The sequence below is a fragment of the Carica papaya genome, chromosome 4 (assembly GCF_054855325.1).
Source record: "Carica papaya isolate Zhongbai chromosome 4, ASM5485532v1, whole genome shotgun sequence".
Taxonomy (NCBI): domain Eukaryota; kingdom Viridiplantae; phylum Streptophyta; class Magnoliopsida; order Brassicales; family Caricaceae; genus Carica; species Carica papaya.
The window spans coordinates 27,799,476-27,819,539 of NC_142312.1; the positions used below are offsets into that span (position 1 = coordinate 27,799,476).

The 20,064-nt window shown below is 36.1% G+C and overlaps 2 protein-coding genes across 2 annotated transcripts; both read left to right on the top strand.

Annotated features, from left to right (window-relative positions):
- The first annotated feature begins 1,200 nt into the window (after nt 1-1,200).
- On the top strand, nt 1,201-6,922 carry LOC110826073 (65-kDa microtubule-associated protein 1-like). The gene is made up of 11 exons (XM_088218648.1): nt 1,201-1,358; nt 2,276-2,361; nt 2,472-2,565; nt 2,653-2,856; nt 3,006-3,254; nt 3,355-3,570; nt 4,182-4,337; nt 4,422-4,733; nt 5,265-5,352; nt 6,138-6,286; nt 6,417-6,922. Exons 3-11 carry the CDS (start codon nt 2,494-2,496, stop codon nt 6,720-6,722), a joined length of 1,752 nt encoding a protein of 583 aa, XP_088074774.1. The 5' UTR covers nt 1,201-1,358; nt 2,276-2,361; nt 2,472-2,493; the 3' UTR covers nt 6,723-6,922.
- Nucleotides 6,923-11,295: 4,373 nt separating this feature from the next.
- On the top strand, nt 11,296-17,890 carry EXT-LIKE (hydroxyproline-rich glycoprotein family protein). Its single transcript, XM_022056668.2, has 6 exons — nt 11,296-11,481; nt 11,686-11,786; nt 12,457-12,566; nt 13,186-13,261; nt 13,474-13,614; nt 16,880-17,890. Exons 1-6 carry the CDS (start codon nt 11,388-11,390, stop codon nt 17,723-17,725), a joined length of 1,368 nt encoding a protein of 455 aa, XP_021912360.2. The 5' UTR covers nt 11,296-11,387; the 3' UTR covers nt 17,726-17,890.
- The last annotated feature ends 2,174 nt before the right edge of the window (nt 17,891-20,064 follow it).

Genomic DNA, 20,064 nt, shown 5'->3' on the forward strand with positions numbered 1-20,064 from the left:
AATCAGAAAAGGCCTCATCGAAGGCGTTTTGTGAAATTCCTTGCGGTAGTGTCGCCAGGTTTTGCCTGTGTTTTTCAGTCAATTGGCTAGTTATTTTGCTCCAATTTGACCTTAAGTGTGTTTATAATTGAATTTCGAGCAAAAATTTTTTTTTTTTAATTTTTTTTTGGCGGTCGGAAAGGGCTCCGGTGCAACGGTGGGTGGCGGCGGTCTCCTTCCCAGTGGCTGGTTCTTCTTATCCGGCAAGGGGGTCTGGCGGCTAGGGTTAAGGTTTGGTGTGGATGAGGATTATTTATATCCGTTTGCTTTTGATCTGGACTGTCCATCGCATTTGATCTGGACCGTCCATCGCATTTGATCTGGACCATCCGATCGCGATTAAATAGGAAGTGAATCTGTACCATTCATCGCGATTTAATTTGGACCGTCCATCGCGATCTAATATGAACTGTTCGATCGCGTTTAAATCTGACCATCCGATCGCGTTTGGGAAGGGAACGCATCTGGGTTGTTCGTGCACGCGAGAACGGATCTGAACTGTTCAATTTTCGATTTTTCTTTTAAAAATATTATTAGAACCCAAATTTTCACTAATTTCCTCAAAATTATTTTCAATTTCATTCTCCTTCAACTTTTACTCTAAATTAAAATTTATAAAATCAAAAAATTATATTTATTAATTTTAAATTACAGTACAATTTCATTTTGGGGTGTTACAATACCTATAATTTATAGAGAGTAGTATAAATTTGAGTTACATTTTTGTAATTTGCCTTAATTTTGTCTTAATTGCTAGTTAAATTTTTAGTACCAACCCCAAATTTTGTCTTAATTGAAAAATTAAATGGAATTTTAATAAATATTGCCAATTTATGGACTTCCAATCTATGATTGGCCTACCAAGTAAATTACCCTTTTTTGGGTGCAAATTACTTGAGTAATTACTTTAATTCAATTAACTAATGTCTTTATTTTTAGGGTCCCACCCTTTTCTTTTTTTCTCACATAAAATTATAGTAAAAAGAAAAAATAGGAAAATACCAGTCAAATCAGATAAGCACAGAGTCAAACTAAAAGGGACAAAAAAGTAAAAGCCACAGTACCCTGTCAGTGTCATTTCAGTAAATAAGCGCAAAATTCACGGGCATTTATTTATCAGATAGTTCTAAGGACAACTAAGATTATATAAGGGCCCCACTCTCCATTTTACTCGCTTGTCTGTCCCTGTCTCTTTCTCTGCACCTCTGCTTAGCTCTTCTTCTTCTTCTTCTTTCTTCTCTCTCCAGTTACCAAAATCGGAGGTGTAGATCTGAAAAAACCCAGAAACCCATAAAAATCTTAGCCCCAAGAAGATCTGGGTAAGTGTTTCTTTCTGTTTCCTTTGTTTCATTTTCTCGCCCATTTTCTTCATTAGTTTAGTTTTTTTCTTCTTTTTGGTTGTTTGATTCCGATGGCAATGCTGTTTGATTTCAGTTTCTAGGTCACCATCGTCTCCGTCTAGGATGGGGAGAGATCTGGGTGCACTTTGTTAAGTTGTTGGCACAGTTGATGTAGTGAATACACGATTTATATGGAAATAATTTTTGGTGTATTTCTCGTGGATTTTGGTGGCTAACAGAAGCTTAATTTTGAACATAGGAAGTAGAGATCCTGTGCATTCTTGCTTCTGGGTTAATTCGTTTGGATTTATATGATCGGCTGTTAGAGTCAGTTGTTTGACTGAATTAGAATAAAGCAGGGGGTTTGTTTGGTTACTGAGAAAATGCGGGAGAAACTAGAGGTATTGTTTTGTCTCGTGGTTTGAGGAGAGTGATGAAGAGTACAGTTCTTGATTCTATTTTGATGACAGTTATTTAATTGAGCTAAAGAGTTTTTTATGGAAAGAATCTGAGAAAGAAAATAGTTAAGAGATAGTTGCGAGTTTGAGTAGAACTTGAGCAAATTATACTGTTTGTTTGCCAAGAAATGTGGAAGAAATAGAACAGACCATGACTGTGAGAATCTGTGTTCGTTCTGGAAGATAGACAATAGAAAAAATGAGTAGTTTTATTAGCTAAGTTCGGTTAACTACCAACTAAAAATCATGTGCTCTTTTTTTGTTTAACTTTTTCCATCACTTTCTTAGTAACCAAGCTCATGTAAGTTTGGGTCCCTTGGGGATTAGTACTTCGGTTAAGTAGTCCCAACTGTGTTTATTAGTTTTCTTACTTAGTTTTTACTTATTTAATCTAAGATACACTTATCTAATTCTTGCTACGCCTTCTTTTTCTTCCAGTTCTTGGTGATAGGCTATCTTTTGATGTCTTCAGGAGTTTATGTTTTACTTGTTTGGTAAAGTGCTGCTTGTAGCTGTTCAATAAGGTATGTTGATTCAACACTTTTGTTCATGGCTTGTGTTTGGTTTCAAAATGTGCATCCTAGCCTTTCATGGAAAACATAGAATGTCATCTTAAATGCTCTCCTTGTTGCAGACTACCTGTTGGTGTTAACTGAATGGCAGTGACAGATTCTCAAAATCCTCTTCTTGGGGAAACCACTTGTGGTACGTTATTGCAGAAATTGCAGGTAATTATGTTTTTGTAACTGATCTTTAAAACTTTGATCGGAATTGTGTGGGCATATCTTGATAAGCTAATCCAAGATTTTCCATAGGAAATTTGGGATGAAGTTGGTGAAAGTGATGAGGAGCGGGACAAGCTGCTTCTACAGATAGAGCAGGAGTGTCTGGATGTATACAAGAGGAAGGTTGAGCAGGCTGCAAAGTCAAGGGCACAACTACTCCAAGCCTTGTCAGATGCCAAACTTGAGCTTTCAACTCTTGCATCGGCTCTTGGAGAAAAAAGTTTTGTTGGAATTGTAAGAAATCTTATCTCAATCATACATGGGCTGGGATGAATTGAGAAGTGGGCATCAATACCATTGTAATGCATTCTGCAGCAGTTGCGAGCTTCTAGCAAGATTAATTGATGCAGGTTCATAATCATTGGTTTTGTTTCAAATTGCAGCCAGAGAAGACCTCGGGAACAATCAAGGAACAATTAGCAGCTATAGCACCAGCTCTTGAGCAGCTATGGAAACTGAAGGAAGAAAGAGTTAAGGAGTTTTCTGATGTGCAATCACAGATTCAAAAAATATGTGGGGAGATCACTGGGAACTTGAACCTCAGCGAGGCTCCTTCGGTTGATGAGTCTGACCTATCTCTGAAGAAATTAGATGAATACCAAGCACAACTCCAAGAACTTCAGAAAGAGAAGGTAAAGCCATCTAAATTGGATAGTATTTTGGTAACTTGGACATTTTTTGTTGCATCTATTCTTATATGCTTTAATGCCACTAACTTCTTTGAACTGGCAGAGTGATAGGCTGCACAAGGTCCTTGAATTTGTGAGTACGGTGCATGATCTCTGTGCTGTCCTTGGATTGGACTTTTTCAGCACTGTAACTGAAGTTCATCCCAGCTTAAATGAGTCTATTGGTGTCCAATCAAAAAGCATCAGCAATGATACACTTTCCAGTCTGGCCAAGACTGTCTTAACTCTAAAAGAGGATAAAAAACTTCGACTTCATAAGGTAGCTCTGTGTTGATAGTTCTTAGTTATTGTCCTCTGTTTCCATTATGTGGTGCTTATCAATTGTCCCAACAACTTTTACACTGGTTTGGTAAACTGAAATTCAAACATCACAGCAAACCATGGATTGTGTCTAATCTATACGCATATATAAATATATTGCTTCAAACAGTGTACATGTGATATTGTGCTTTTTGAGTTTTGGTGATATTTGGGGAATTCTGCAGACGCACCAGAAATCAATAACTATGAAAGGATAGATTGAGTATGATCATCTTCCTTTCTTCTTTCTTTGAGAGAAGAACAACTTCGATTTCATCAAGGGGAGACAACATTGCCTTCTTACTTATATGGTGGTTTTGTTGCTGTGTCACAATTCCTGTACTTCACGGAGGACTATATTTATTTCTATTAATCTCTAGCTGCTATTTCTTTTGTGTTTGAGTTAAAAATTATTGTCCATTTAATGGAATATGGGATTTTGAATGTAAGCTTTAAAGTTATTTCTATTTATTTCTTAACTTCAATATTTTTTGTAAATATCTATGCATGTTTCTTATTGTAACAAATTACAACAGTACTCTCAATGTTCTCATGTCAATTTCTTCACAGCTTCAAGAGTTATCAACACAACTAATTGATTTGTGGAATCTGATGGATACTCCTGAAGAAGAAAGGAGATTATTTGACCATGTTACCTGCAATATTTCAGCTTCAGTTGATGAAGTGACAGTTCCTGGTGCACTTGCTCTTGATTTGATTGAGCAGGTATATGAATTTCTTCTCGTCATACGGTAAGTCTTTACCATACACAACCACTATTTACCCACTGTAATGTGATTACTCATTTAGGCTGAAGTAGAAGTTGAGAGGCTTGATCAGCTCAAAGCCAGCAGAATGAAGGAAATCGCTTTCAAAAAGCAAGCTGAACTTGAAGAGATACATGCTCGTGCACATATAGAAATAGATCCAGAGGCTGCTCGGGAAAAGATTATGGAACTGATTGATTCTGGGAATATTGAACCTTCTGAGTTACTGGCTGACATGGACAACCAGATAGCTAAAGCTAAGGATGAAGCTCTCAGCAGAAAAGAAATTTTGGACAGGGTTGAGAAATGGATGTCAGCCTGTGAGGAAGAGAGTTGGCTTGAAGACTATAATCGGGTATGTTATCTCCCTCAATGTTCTTTTTGCTCATTTCTCCTTCCATCTTGTGTTTCTGAAATTTGATGTAAGTTCCTTTTGAGTGTGATTAATAATGGCTGCTCATAGTGGTTGCAACTTCTACCTCCCTTGCTATACAGTGTTAAGAACTTTGGCTAGTAATGCGGTGAGTTAACATCTTCCAGGCAAAAGCGGTCCTATTCTTGTATTTTTGAGAATTTTGACCCCAAGTCCAAATTTTAGGAACATCAAATGAAGTTCATTTGTTTCAAGCATACAACAATTTACAGACTTTATCATTTCGGGTCATCACTTTTTGTACTGATCCTCATGTTCCTGCCACAGCTAAACGTTTGACTGAAAACAAATTATTCCTTGTTTATAAACTATTATGTCAACACATGTTGTCAACTTGTAACGAATTGCATTATTTGAAAGACATAATTGTTTGTTCTTTTATCTAAGATGCTTTTATATATCATTCCAGACTTTCTCAGTTTCAGCCTGATTGAGATTGTCTTGTTGAAACAGGATGAGAACAGGTATAATGCCAGCAGAGGTGCACATTTAAATCTCAAGCGTGCAGAGAAAGCTCGAATTCTGGTGAACAAAATTCCAGGTATATTTACAATCAAGGAACTACCAAAATTGTTTTGGGCATAATCTATTACAGTTTGTGCAATGATGAGATATCGTAAGTTAGGAGATTATTATGACAGGAGAGGTGGGTCGGTTCTCTTGGATCAATAAGAATTTAATACCACCAAAACTTATTTATCAAAGCTATAGAAGGTAAATAAGTTTGTTTATTAAATTAGGTTGAATTTTTTAGCTTGTTGCAGCTACCCCAACCAAGGAAACCTAATTTCACAGAATGTTTCTTTTGTATAGATACGCCATGACTCATAAAGATGAAACCCAACTTCATCATCACATTCCTACGAACACATTAATAAGTTAAATCTTAGTTCCACTGAATCGAGTATTATAGGCTGGCTAATATCGTCCCATAATACATGTATAAGTTTTGAGTTATACGTTTTTAGTGAGGTTTAAATTTGTAACCTTCAAATAAAGCGCATGAATTTTAATCATCACATCACCATGTTGGTGGTTTGTTTGTTAAATAATTGGTATCTTAAAAGGAATTCAGTCTCAGTAAAATGCCTGGCCATCAAGTTCTGTGTGGTCATTTTTCCCGATAAGAAAAACCAAATGCAGTCCAATTACTGTTATCTGAAACATCTTAGACAATACGCAGTTGCCATTAGTAGACGTGAACTTGCATAGGTTCTTAGTAGAAGAAAAAAGTTTGTTCATGCCAACATGTTAGGCTTTGCATGACATTTATGTTATTAATGGTTTATAAAGCCTTCATGTTAATTAGTTTTTATTGTTGTTTAGCTATGGTTGACACCTTGGTAGCCAAAACTCGGGCTTGGGAAGAAGAGCGTGGTGTATCTTTTGCTTATGATGGGGTGGTTCTTCTTGCTATGCTAGAAGAATACGCCATGCTCAGGCAAGAAAGAGAAGAAGAAAAACGGAGATTAAGGGTAAGACTTAGTTGTATGATTATTAACTTTGTTCAAGCACAGTTAAACTCACGTAATTTTTATATTTATTGTCTCCATCTGAACTGTTTTATTCTTGCACTAAATGGATTTATAACTTTGAAATTATTAGGATCAAAAGAAGTTCCATGAGCAAGTGAGCACAGAACAAGAAACCATTTTCGGTTCAAGGCCCAGCCCTGCTCGACCAGTTGGTAATAAGAAGGTAGTGGGTCCTCGTGCAAATGGAGGTGCTAACGGAACTCCTAACAGACGTCTTTCTCTAAATGCTTCTCAGAACGGCAGCAGGTCCTCAACAAAAGATGGGAAGAGGGGGGACAATAACAGGCCTGTTGCTCCTGTCAACTATGTCGCCATATCGAAAGAGGATGCTGGCTCACATGTTTCCGGTACCGACCCAGTTCCTGCTTCGCCATGATTGTGATAATAAGAGAGAGATAATATGTAGGTTTACACTGTTGTGAGATTACTGTTACTACTAGGTGCTACTGTAGGGATATATATTCTATGAAAATCAAGCAACCTGAGAGTAGACAGTTTTTTTTTGTTTTTTTGTTTTTTTGTTTTCTAGTTGTGCATGTTGTATTGGCATTTCGAAAGTGTTCCATTTTGTGCTCATTTATTTGCTCAAAGTCACTTCTACTGTTGCATGCGTGGTTGACCCATTTAGTATTGGCAATAAAGATCCTGTCACCAAAAGTGCTCGTGAGCTTTTTCTGCCAGTCTTGTAACTGGGAAACATGGAGAACAGAAGATGAAGCTTAATAACAGACTAATGGAAGAACACTGGCTAAAGCATGATCTGATCTAAGCATTCTAAGTAGAAGATAAGTCCTTTAAATTTCCAGGATCACCCTACTGGCAACTCACAAATGAGGAGATTTTTGAGTCAGGTTCACAACTCAATAATTTTCTCTAGAGCGGCAATTTTTAAAAATTTTCTCATGAATATTCCAGTTCAAAAAGTTTATCATATATAAGAATTTTTATACATATCTATTCGTTTATCTTTAATTAAAGAAACATTTTTTATAAATAAAATTCATTATTTATTATTATTTTTTTAAAAAGTAAATAATTAAAATTATAATAAAAGATAAAAACTCAGAATTTACCTTACAATAAATCGCAAGCAGAGGGTGCTTCAATATATTATGTGATAGTGCTATATAGATATATATATATAGTTGGAGTTGAGTCTTGTCAGAGAAGATGGTAGGGTTGTCAAAAGAAGAAAAAAAAAGGGTCTATTGCTCTGACTAAAGGGTTATGTTATGTAGGAGCTCTGGAATTGTCCTGCTGCTGGCAAGCGAACCGAAGTGCCGGTTGGATCGAGGCTCCAGACACTCCAGCAACGTCTTCTCCATTCCACGGCCTATGTTTTTGTGCTTTTGGTTTGGGCTTTTTTATAATCCGTTGCCCATTTTTCTTTTTCCATCTTTATTTATTGGAATTTTTTTAAAAAAATTTATATATTTTATTAAATAAATAATACATTTAAACTAATATTATACAATATACTATTCATTCAATAAATATTTAATCATATGACATTAATTTATAATTTTATACCAATTAATATTATTTTTTAAAGTGACAATATAAATGCGGAATGTAAAGTGTGATAATAAAGTAATTAATTTTGTTTCTATAGAATTTGTGTTTGGTTGTGCATTTTGGAAACTTTTTTTTTCCAAAAAATTTCAACTGAAATACTATGCAATATATCAATATATTTAAACCTTTTAAAAAATAAAAAAATGCTGTAAATATATTTTTATATAATTTTATATGCGTTCTCATTAAGCACTAATATTTTATATAATATCTCAATAATATTGTAATATCCGGAATTAATTTTAACATTCTAAAATGTATAAAAATTTATTTTTTGAAATTAATAAATTTTAATTTAATGTGAATTATGAAAAAAAAATTAGATTAGGAATGAAATTGAAAACAATTTTGAGAAAAAGATGTAAAAATTTGGGTTCGCATGGTGTTTTTGAAAGAAAAATTAAAAATTAAAAGTCGAAATGCAATTTTAAAAAATTTTGCCACGTAGGACCGCTCAGTCAGCAGTCTCGACAAACCAGAGTGCACCGCTTGGCAAGGCATGCTGCCTCGGTGTCACGGGGGAGGTCATGCTGGCGATCCACGTGCTCCGCGATCGGACGACCAGAAGCCTTCCCGCGTGCGTGGACGGTCCGGATTCGTTCCATCATCAGGCGCGATTGAATAGTCACGATCAGATGCGATGAACGGTTCAGATTCGTTTCCTCCTTAGGCGCGATCGAATGATCGAGATTAAACACGATTGACGATCCAGAATAACGCAAAATTGGTATAAATATTTCACATCACACAGAACTCGAATCCTACCCGCCAGCCCCCTGGAGAAGAAGAACCAGCTGCCGGAGAAGGGAGACGACGGCCACCTGTCGCCGCACCGGAGCTACCTCCGACCACTAAAAAAGGTAAAAATTCTCTTACCTACTCAGAATTCAATTTTGAGCACACTTGTGGCCATATCGGAGCAAAACAAATGGCGGGTGAGTAAAAAGCTGCGGGCAAAGCCCGGTGGAGCCGTTGCAGGCAAAACCCGCAACCGCCTCCGATGAGCCTTTTTTCGTTTTCCGTTTTGTACGATTTTTTTACCGTTGTATTTATCATTATGTTTTCTATATGTTGACATAAGAAAAACGTCTAATCATGAAGGTGAGCCGGCGGAGCCGCCGTATTGAAAAATCTCACTGCCGGTAGGTTTCCATTTTTTGATTTTTTTTCGGCCAACTGAAGCTCCCTAACGTGTTTTCTCGCAGAAATGTGTATAAAATTGACCAAAACCAGCCGAAAACGGCCAAACCGAGACAAATTGCCGCCGCGGATGGCTGTGCCATTGCCGGAGCACAGCAGTGTCGTCGTGCTGGAATCCTGAAATTGGCCGAAAAAGGATTTTAACACCAATTTTAAATTTTTAAAGTATTTTTAGGTACGTGAAATATGTTTCAATATCCGCAGGAAAATTTAGAAAAATCAGGGACCGCTAATAAGTGCAGTAAAAAGTTCAGTATTGCGGACATCAATTCGGATAAAAATCCATCACCTTACTCTCTGTTATGGAATTAAAGTTTAATGATCGATAATATGGTATTTTGGTTAATTTGAAAAACTTCGAGAATAATTACAGATAACTAATGGAGCCGGAACCTGTTAGTTATTTATTATTTGTTCTGTTTAACTAATTGTTTGATTTTACAGCTTTAAATGCATGATAATATACTGAAATAGTTAAATGATTTAGTTATACTTCATTGATGCATGTATTATTTGTCTTGTGTGATTTACGGTTAATTTGTGAAACTAGAAATTAAAATAAAAATGAAAAATTATTTTATTAAGTGAATTAATGAATGATTGTTTTACTGGATATTCTGCGAGATGGTAGGCGGATCGGATACATAAAAAATTCTACCGTAAACATTACCTCATACCGGACGATGTATCGAAAGATGATATTTTTAGTGATCGTACTAGACGGAGTATGGGGATGACCCGATTCACCCTCATACCAGATGTGATATTGATGGATGATATTTTGATGCTCATACCGAACGGGGTATGAAGACGACTGATTGATTGACAAAGTTTAAATATTGGTTCACGCGTAATGAGATATCCCTATAGATCCCCAAAAATACCAGTAAGCAAATAAAAGGGGAAGTTGTGGTTCTTACTCACTTGAATATGAGATTATAATATTGTTCGAGTTATTGTTTCTATAGGCCAGTTTTAAAAATCTCGTAACGGTAAATATATAATAAATGATTTTGCTTATGATAAATGAATTTACTTAAATTAAGAGCTCAATTGATTGTTTTTATGATTTTTACCAACTTTCGATTTCTGTATCGGTGATTAGTGTGATATACTTACTGGAATAGTGTACTTCACTCTTTCATTAAGTATTTCAGATTAAGAGAATCAAGATCCAGATCCCGATCCACAAGAGGGTTGTGAATAGTTCACTGTCCGGACTCCCTTCAAAAGCTAGTGAAGGTTGTCATAAGATACTCAGTTGTTTACTTTTCGTTTATTTCTTTAATTTTCGTTTATTTTTTTTAGAAATGACATTCTCGTATCCTTATTGGGTATTCTAAACTATTGTGTAAGAAATGTAAATCCTAACTCTATTATTTCGCTTTCGCATTTAATTGTGATTTTATTTCATTTTAAATTCTGGGTCTTTACAAATATTTTATATAAAAAATTTCATTTTTAATTATAACAATGAAAAATAAGTTTTATAAAAAAGAATTTTTTTTCTCGTAACATACTAGATGAGTCCTTAATTCTAAGTAATTCTGTGCTTGTAGTTCATATCAACTAAACTAAAATCTTTAAATTTATATAAGCTCTAATAGTAGTTTGGAGAAGAATCCTTTAAATATGTATAATAATATTATTAATTTATTAATTAAATTAATTAATTAAATATATTTTTTTATATTTTTTAAAATATCTAAGTATTACATAACAATTTTAATTTTTTTATTAGAATTTTAAAATATATTAAAATTTAGTGGGTTACCATTTTTTAAAAAATTTTATTACCCACAGTAGTTACCTTGTGAATTTGCATAAAAATTTGGGTATCATAAAATTTTCTTGTATCTTATTATTTATATAAATTTGGCCACTCAAAATTTAATTTAAAATATGTATATTGCGTTATGTCATTAGTTTTTTAAGTTGTTATGTGAAATACTAACTTAATACAATATAAAATATAAAGAATTAATTACTTTAATTTAAAAAAATAAAAACTAATTTAATACGAATAATAAAATTCGTAAAAAGCAAGGGCAAAAAAGTAAATTTATCCCAATCGTTAAGAACTTAAAACACGTTATGAGGAATGTACCTGAATTTTTTTTTTATTTTTAAAATCTTAGAGTCTAAGATTACGCTTTGGTAAACGACGTCGTTTAGTTCCCTTCTACACATTTGCCCGAGAAATCTGTTCAACTCTCATTCTTCTTTTCTCTTGCGACGAAAAATCAGGAGAGCTCAAGCATAATCCATGGCGAGCGAGAACGAGCCTGCAAAGCTTCTTTTGCCGTACCTGCAACGAGCCGATGAGTTGCAAAAGCACGAACCTCTCGTAGCTTATTACTGTATCTATCTATCTATCTCTCTATGTATATATCTGTCTATGTATCTATTTCTTTAAAGAAAAAATTAGAACCCTAAACCCTGCTGAATATGCTTGAAAACCACACTTTTAGAAGATAATCTCTGTCGATCTCTATATCGTATTTCTGGCTTCCATACGGCGTTTTTTTCCTGATGTTTTGTCATGATTGAATGATGACAATTAGGTCGATTATTTGCGATGGAACGGGGCTTGAAGATTCCTCAGAGCGAGAGGACCAAGACCACCAATTCTCTCCTTATGTCTCTCATTAATCAGCTTGAAAAGGTCTATATTACTGTTGTTGTTATTATTATTATTGTTATTATTATTAAATTTCGACGTTTGAAAGCTAAACTGTTGTTAGTATTGTTAAATTTTTTGTTGGCTAAGCTGACCAAGTAAATTGTTTAATTAACTCATTGGTTTGCAAAGCTGTTTAGCTTAGTTACCCTTTCACATTGCACTAGTACTGAGGCATTGGATCATGTCTGATTGCCTAATCTCAAAGTGCTAAAACAATTGTTGGGATCCGCTTTGCAGCTTGAACTGTATGCATGTTTTGGCTGCCTGTAATGCCCTTACATTGTATTTTATGGTTTACCTTGGTCATACAAGTTCATTGATAGTTTTAGCATGGAGATTTTGAAAGATTGAGCTATCTACACTGGTAAGCCTCATTTTGGTACTGAAAATGTATAGATTTAAGTTTCTTAAGTCCTAAAGATCCTGAAAGATGCTATATTATAGTATTTTTTGGAAGAAATATTGAAACCTAAGAATAGGTTATTTATATCTGTTTCATTCTCTGGAGGAAACAAGTGAGGTGTTATAGCAAACATGTTAATTTTCTGTCAGAGACATGTTTTGCCTTGTTGATATTCTGTGTAATTAGTTGATTTTTGTATATTGCTCCAAATTTCTATTGTCTGTGCTTACTCTTTTTGGTTTCTTGCAGGATAAGAAATCACTGAAGTTGTCACCTGATGACAATTTGCATCTGGAGGGTTTTGCCTTAAATGTTTTTGCAAAAGCAGACAAACAAGATCGTGCTGGAAGAGCAGATTTGTATGAAGATTCTCTTTTTAATTTTTGACTATCACAATAGATGGCACTTGATACTCATGCATTATTGCAATTCCCTGCTTGATATGTGGCACTAATAGCATGCATACTTGTGTCAGTCCTTGTGTTTTGAGCTGTCTTTTGTGCTATCCTTGCTCTACATGTTGACCGAAATGAACAATTAACATGTTTAAAATTTGAACTTTATTCATCTCTTCAAGAACTAGTTGAATATATAGACAAAATGACATGCAAAGCTGTTGGCGGATGGAGTAACCTAGGTTGCAGGCAAGTTCGTCGATATGTTTATAACTTATAGTTTTCTGGTATGGTAATGGTTATGGTTATGGTTTATTTGATATCTTGGACTCAAAACATTGACGGTGAATCACTACCTAGGTACTGGGAAAGTTGACTGGACTTGTTTCAGGTTTTCATTGGGCTATGCCCAACTTAAGTGCATGCAGACACATAAATAAATGAAGGTCTACATATACATGATGGGGTTAAAATGCTTTTATATGTCTCATATGAAATCCTGTGCTTTTCAATATTGAAGCCTTTTGTCTTTAGTGCCTGAATCAAGTTGATATGGGAATTAAGCTTGTTGTGCTTGTGACAGGAATACTGCAAAAACATTTTATGCTGCAAGCATTTTCTTTGAGGTTCTAAACCAGTTTGGTCCTCTCGCTCCTGATGTAAGTTCCTAATAGTATTTTTGTGCTGCTGCTTTCCAATTTTGCACTTCAAGCGTAGTTATGTTTTGAGCGTCTAGTATTGAATGATTTAAGCATTGATGCTTGTGATTTATTAATGATTAAGCAATTCTTGCTGATTATTTTACAAGGTGATATGTTGTCTTCTACTCTCTTATTTAAGTAATACTCACTCTTCATACATTTCTTTACAGCTGGAGCAGAAACAGAAGTATGCAGTGTGGAAGGCTGCAGATATAAGGAAAGCCTTGAAAGAAGGGAGGAAGCCCAATCCTGGCCCTCCTTCTGGTGATGATGATCTATCGGCTTTAGCGAGTACACCTAGCATGGCTCATGTACGTTACTAACTCAGTATACTTACAGTTGCACTCCATGACCCTCTTCTCCTTTTATTGGGAAGGAAAATACTTAGAAATTAATTGGGAAAAAATAATAATCAGAAATTAATTGAAAATATATATGTGCATGGCCACTAATTGAAGAGGGATACACTCACAAAAGGACATATAAAAACAGAACCAATATGCAGATTTTTCAAAGAACCTTAAGATATATATTAGAAGAATTGCTTTTTGGGTCATAACCTGGTGCATATGTGCATATACTAGAGTTACCTTTTCAGTGGTCTTCGAGCCAATAGCTTTTATATTCTGCCCTAAAATGTTCTTGAGGGTGAGATAAGATAAGGCACTGTTTAGAAAATATGAACAACTTTTGCTGAATTTTTATCTGAAAATACGTATTTTTCTGATAAATTGAAAATATGTACTAAGTTCAATTAAGATATGATGAAGTTTTTACTAGAAGAAAATGAAGATGACTCTTACGAAATTTAAAGTGGAACTAAAATGGCATTCCATATTCTGTTTATTTTTCTAGATTTTGAATGCATTTTGTCAATTATACTTGAAATTCTCAAGAAGGTTTGTTGGAATTTTTACCATCTCGTAATTACATTAAACGTGAATATTTTAGTAAATTCTTCAAATAAAGTTCATTTCTTCCAAAGATGGCTTAAGAACAAAATTTTAGGCTTTTTTTTTAAATATGAAAATATTTTTAAATTTTCATTTCCTGCATTTGTTTTTTTGTCTACACTTAATGTGACAGCCCCTGCACTGTTCTAATTACATTAAGATATAATATCCACTATTCTGTCCAAAACAATGTATTTAGAATATTCAACCAATTCTCTTAGTCATTAACCATAAGGTAAGCGAGTCTCGTTACAACAGATACAACTCTATGTTCAAAGAAATTCTACAAACATAACCAAACACGTGAAAGTTCTGCCACTATTTTAATATAGTTAGTTATACTATTATGTCTCAATATCAATGATAATATCCTGTTTTCTTTAGGTTTGGTGCTCTGTTGCTAAGCACTCCGGTTCCGATTCCTGCCTCAAAGCATTTGAAAATAAAAGTAATGAGTATATATAATCCAGTAAGATAAAATTTAAAACTAAAAACTAAAGAATGACAATCAGCTAAACCCACTCCCCACTATCATATATCTAGTTCGTTTCAAACACTATTCATCTCTTCCTTACTAACTACCCTCTCTTCCCACTCAATACCTTCCTCACGCCCACACTTAATTCCGATCATTAGCTACTACCTCTATCACTCTATTTTCCTCCTACTATGCCAACAAATGACCGGCCCGACTTCCTTCTACCTCCGCACTAACCCTCTACCGTTAGCCCCCTCAACCCACCAACCACAGAACGTGAAAACACTCTACATTTTTGGCCCTAGTAACATACCAATTCAATACCAAGTCACCAGTCAATACATCACTCGTACACCCTCCCAACACAACCAACCAGTCTCTCACATTCCAATATGCCAATACCGGCCCACGGGGACCACACACGTACACCATGGCTGCATCCCGGGGCCTCACCCCAACAACCACAACCACAAATATCGGCCATTAAGCGGCCCCATGCACCAGCACACCACAACATCATATACACACCGTTATCCTAGCATCAAACGACCACTGAATGGTCACACTGAACTCCGCCAATATCGGCCAATGGCCTCGCAAACACCTGATTAGGTGAGTGCCCTGTCAACCACCGTGTGGCCATACACACCGCGTGCCAGTACTCATCACACCAGCACACCAGTACCTGCAAGCATCGGCCAAATGGCCTCACACACCCACGCACCTACACATACACACACCGCGAGCCACCAATTGCTGTACCGGCACACTAGAACCTGTAACCACCAGCTAAATGGCCACACACCCACACACCTACACATACACACACTGCGAGCTATCAACTGCCATACCGGCACACTAGAACCTATAACCATCGGCCAAATGGCCTCACACACCCACACACCTGTGCATACACCCACTGCGAGTCATATCGGCACACCTATACATACACCTATACATCTAGTGTATACATGCCTCGCATTCCCCTCACCCCTCGGTTACACACCGATTTCCCTTTCAAATGCTCCGTTATAGCCTACACAACACTAATCCTGAATCCTCTCCACTTCTCTCCCTCGCACATATGCCTACCAGAATCGTAGACTCCTCCACGGCTCAGACGACATGCTCTCTCTCCATTCCTCAGGCTTCAACCTTCCATCACACCTCTTCCTCTAAAACACCTCACCTACTTCCTTCTCCCTGACTCGGTGCACCTTAGCTAACCTGCAACACAAGATTTCCTAGAGTATTGCCCTAATTAAGTTTGAAATTCCATATTCTTCTTACCTCTCTCCTCCATACTCTGTCTCACAAATTCCACTGCAGCCTCACTCCTTCCAGCAAACTTCCACGCTCGTCTCTCGTCTTACTCGGTTCCTTCTCTTCCTAGCGCTCTTCCTTTCCTTCCCTTCCCCTTTGTTTTCCCTCTCTCTCTCACTCACTCTCTGTTTCTCATTTTTTTTTTCCTCTTCTTCTCAGCCAGAGCCCCCACCCCTCTTTTTATACTCAGCCTAACCTCAAATCTAAACCGTTGAATCCCCATCTAATCTCAACCATCCATCCTCCCTCCTATATCTAGGCTATTACACTTAATAACGTTTGTGGTAATTGGAAAACAACTTTTAGAAATTGATAGTCAGAATGCCTCAGTTTGAAAAGAATAAAAAACTACTTTTGATCATTTCTAGAAAATATTTTCAAGTATTATTATTGCAGTCCTTGTTTTTCTCTGTTTTTTTTCCACGACACAGCTGATCTAGCAATTTTTATGTTCATGCTAGTTTGTTTCTAGATTCTACTGTTTACACTTTCAAAGAAAAAATGTGTTGTTTATAATGTTCTTGTCACATTTTGTGGCTATTTCTTATCTTTGATGGAACCATTAATTATTTCTTCTCTCTGTATTTAGAATAAGTAAAGTTTTTTTTTGTTATTAGGTGGACTTTTGATTGCATTTCGATTTAACATATTATAGTAGTAGCCCATTATGCATGTCTATACCGGCAAAACAATTATTAAGGTAACCTTACACATAGTAGGAGATTGTTCTTTGAGTTTACTATTTTAACCTGAAAAATGAAACTGTGGTAGCAAAATACAAGTATATTTCTAAAAAATGTTCAACAATATTTATCCTTGTAGGATCTTCAGCCAGGTGGAACTGCAGTTACTAGTCCTAGGACAGAACCTGATCCATCACCTCAGTTCCATAACAAAGTTAATCAGCATTCTTCTGAAATTCGGCCTCCACATCAGTTCCAAGATGACATTAACAGACAGCACTCTACAGATATTCTGCCACCATCTCAGTTCCACACTAATGTTAGCAGTGAGTATTCTGCAGATATTCTGCCACCGTCTCAGTTCCATGATAATGTTAGCAGTGAGTATTCTGCAGATATTCTGCCACCGTCTCAGTTCCATGATAATGTTAGCATTCCACCATCATGTTCTTCCTATATGACTTCCAGTTACCCTACACACGATCTTCCTCCTCCAGCAAACAGACCTGAGAACTCCACATATTCTCAGTCATACCACTACCAATCCTATCCACAGGACTCCCAACAGCATCCGCAGCATAATTACTCGTCCCATGAAAATCTCACTTATAATTACCCTAATTTCCAAACTTATCCAAGCTCTGCAGACAGCAGTCTCCCTGCCGCTCCCTCACATTATCCTTCTTACTATAAAAGCTCTGATACTTCTTATCCTTCCCAGTCAGCTCCTCAATCGACAAGCTTTTCATCAACATCCCAATATTCTACAGGAAGTCGGAATGGAACTGTCTCAGATCCTGGATCTAGTCCAGCTCAAAAATACCAATATGACAGCAATTACCAACCGCCTCCTGAGAAAATTGCGGAAGCACATAAGGCTGCAAGATTTGCAGTTGGAGCCCTGGCATTTGATGACGTTTTTGTTGCAGTGGACTACTTAAAGAAATCACTTGAATTACTGACAAATCCATCTGCCAGTGACTGAGTTGTACTTTGGAGCTGGATCGATTCGCCATTCTGGTTTTACGTTTTGGGTTCTAGCTTCTCTGTTGTTTGGTTTGTAAAGGTTAATGTTAAACATTTGTCTGTGCAGACGTTGATGTTTTTAACCATATTCACCTATTGATGTGAATGAATTGAGTTATTGAAAGTGTAGTGGATTGGAACTTAAAAAAAAAAAATAAATTATAAATTAAATGTGAATGTGAAATAATATAATAAGAGTTTATATTTATTACACAATAATTTAAAATATATAATAGAGTTATGAGAATGACCATTCTAAAAAAACAAGTAAAAAATTAAATAAATAAATAAAAAGTAAACAATAATATTAGAGCATCTTAGGAGGACATTTATTAACCTTTGAAAGAAGTTCGAGTTTTGAACTATTTACAATTTTTTTGTTGATCGGGATCTGAATTTTGGTTTTTTTGATCTGAAATGATTAATAAAAAGGTGAACTACACTAGTTCAGTAAAAATATCACACTACTCACCGATACAAAAATGAAAGTTGGTAAAAATTATAAAAATAACCAATAGAGCTCTTAACTTAAGTAAATTCATTTATTATAAATAAAATCATTTATTACATACTTATCGTAACGAAATTTTCAAAAATCATCCTGTATAGTCAATAACACAAACAACATCATAATCTCATATTCAAGTGACCAGAATAACAAATTCTTTTTTTCTATTTACTTACTGGTATCATTGGGGGTTCATAGGGATATCCCATTACGCGTGAACCCATAACAAAACTTATCAACTAATCGACCATCTCTAGATCCCGTCAAGTATGAGCGCTAAAAGTATTATCCCTCAATACTTTATCCGATAGGAAGATGAATCAGACTGTTCCCATATTCTGTCCAGTATGAGCGCCAAAAGTATCATCCTCAATACTCCATCCGGTATGATGGTAAATCGGGCCATTCTCATGTCCTGTCGGCATGAGACATCGTTCACCGTAAGGTTCCCTATGTACCCGGTCCGTCCACCATCTCCCAGAATATCCAGTAAGATAACCATTCACTCATTCATTTAACCAATTAATTTCTCGTTTACATTTTAATTTTCAATTTCACAATTTAATTGTAAATCATACAAGACAAACAATACATGCATCAAGTAAACACAACTGAATCATCTTACCAATTTCAGTGTATTATCATGCATTTAAAACTGTAATATTAAACAATAAGTTAAAACAAGACAAACAGTAATAAACAACCGGTTCTGGCTCCATTAGTAACATTTAATTAATTATTGAAGTTTTCTAAATTAGACAAAATATCATATTATGTATAATTAGATTTCAATTCTATAACGGGGAATAAGGTAAGAGATTTTTACTCGAATCGGTGTATGAAATACTGAACTTTCTATTACACCTATTGGCGATATTTGGGTTCAACATGACGGCACCACCATGCTCCAGTGACGGCACCACCGCCCGCGGCGGTGATTGCCTCAGCCTAGCCATTTTCGGCTGATTTTGGCCTGTTTTTGTCAGTTTTATACCAATTCCTGTAAGAAAACACGTTAGGGGTTCTCGGTTAGTCGAAAAAAAGTCAAAAAACAGAAACTTACCGATTGTAGAAATTTTCGATGCGGCAGCTCCGCCGACACCTTCGCGACTAGACATTTTTTTTGTTAACTTGTAGAAAATAGAACGATGATCACAGTAGTGAAAAAATTACACGAAACAAGAATCAGAAAGGGGTTCATCGAATGACGTTTCGGATTTTGTCTGTGGCAGCGCTGCCAGGATTTACCCGCGATTTTCGACTCATTTGCCGTTCCTTTTGCTCCAAATTGGCCATGGGAGTGCTCGGAATCAAATTTCGAGTAGATAATTTTTTTTTTTAACTTTTTTGGCGGTCGGAAGTGGCTTTGGCGTGGTGGCGAGTGGTGGGCAACTCCCTTCTCCGGTGAAAGACTAGTGGCTAGGGTTTGAATTCAGTGTGATGTGAAATATTTATACCTGTTTTGCGTCAATCTAGACCGTTCATCGCGATTTGATCTCGACCGTCCAATCGCATTTAAAATAAAAATGAATATGTATCGTTCATCGTGATTTGATCTCGACCGTACGATCACATTTAAAGATGGAACGAATCTAGACCGTTCATCGTGTTCAATCGCCACTGTCCGATTGCGCTTGAGGAGGGAATAAATCCAAACTGTCCGCACGCGTGGGAACACTTCCTGACTATTCGATCGCGGGACATGCGGATCGCCAGCGTGACCTCTCGCGTGACACCGAGTCAGCGTGTCTTGCCACGCTACGCGCTCCAATTCGTCGAGACTGCTGGCT

What these genes read in the sequence shown, in the direction of transcription:
- EXT-LIKE (XM_022056668.2), top strand. Translation starts at nt 11,388, where the DNA reads ATGGCGAGCGAGAACGAGCCTGCAAAGCTTCTTTTGCCGTACCTGCAA. An exon ending in ACCTCTCGTAGCTTATTACT is followed by an intron (nt 11,482 to 11,685) that starts GTATCTATCTAT and finishes GATGACAATTAG; the next exon opens with GTCGATTATTTGCGATGGAA. An exon ending in CGTGCTGGAAGAGCAGATTT is followed by an intron (nt 12,567 to 13,185) that starts GTATGAAGATTC and finishes TGCTTGTGACAG; the next exon opens with GAATACTGCAAAAACATTTT.
- LOC110826073 (XM_088218648.1), top strand. Translation starts at nt 2,494, where the DNA reads ATGGCAGTGACAGATTCTCAAAATCCTCTTCTTGGGGAAACCACTTGT. An exon ending in CGTTATTGCAGAAATTGCAG is followed by an intron (nt 2,566 to 2,652) that starts GTAATTATGTTT and finishes GATTTTCCATAG; the next exon opens with GAAATTTGGGATGAAGTTGG. An exon ending in GGCTTGAAGACTATAATCGG is followed by an intron (nt 4,734 to 5,264) that starts GTATGTTATCTC and finishes TTGTTGAAACAG; the next exon opens with GATGAGAACAGGTATAATGC.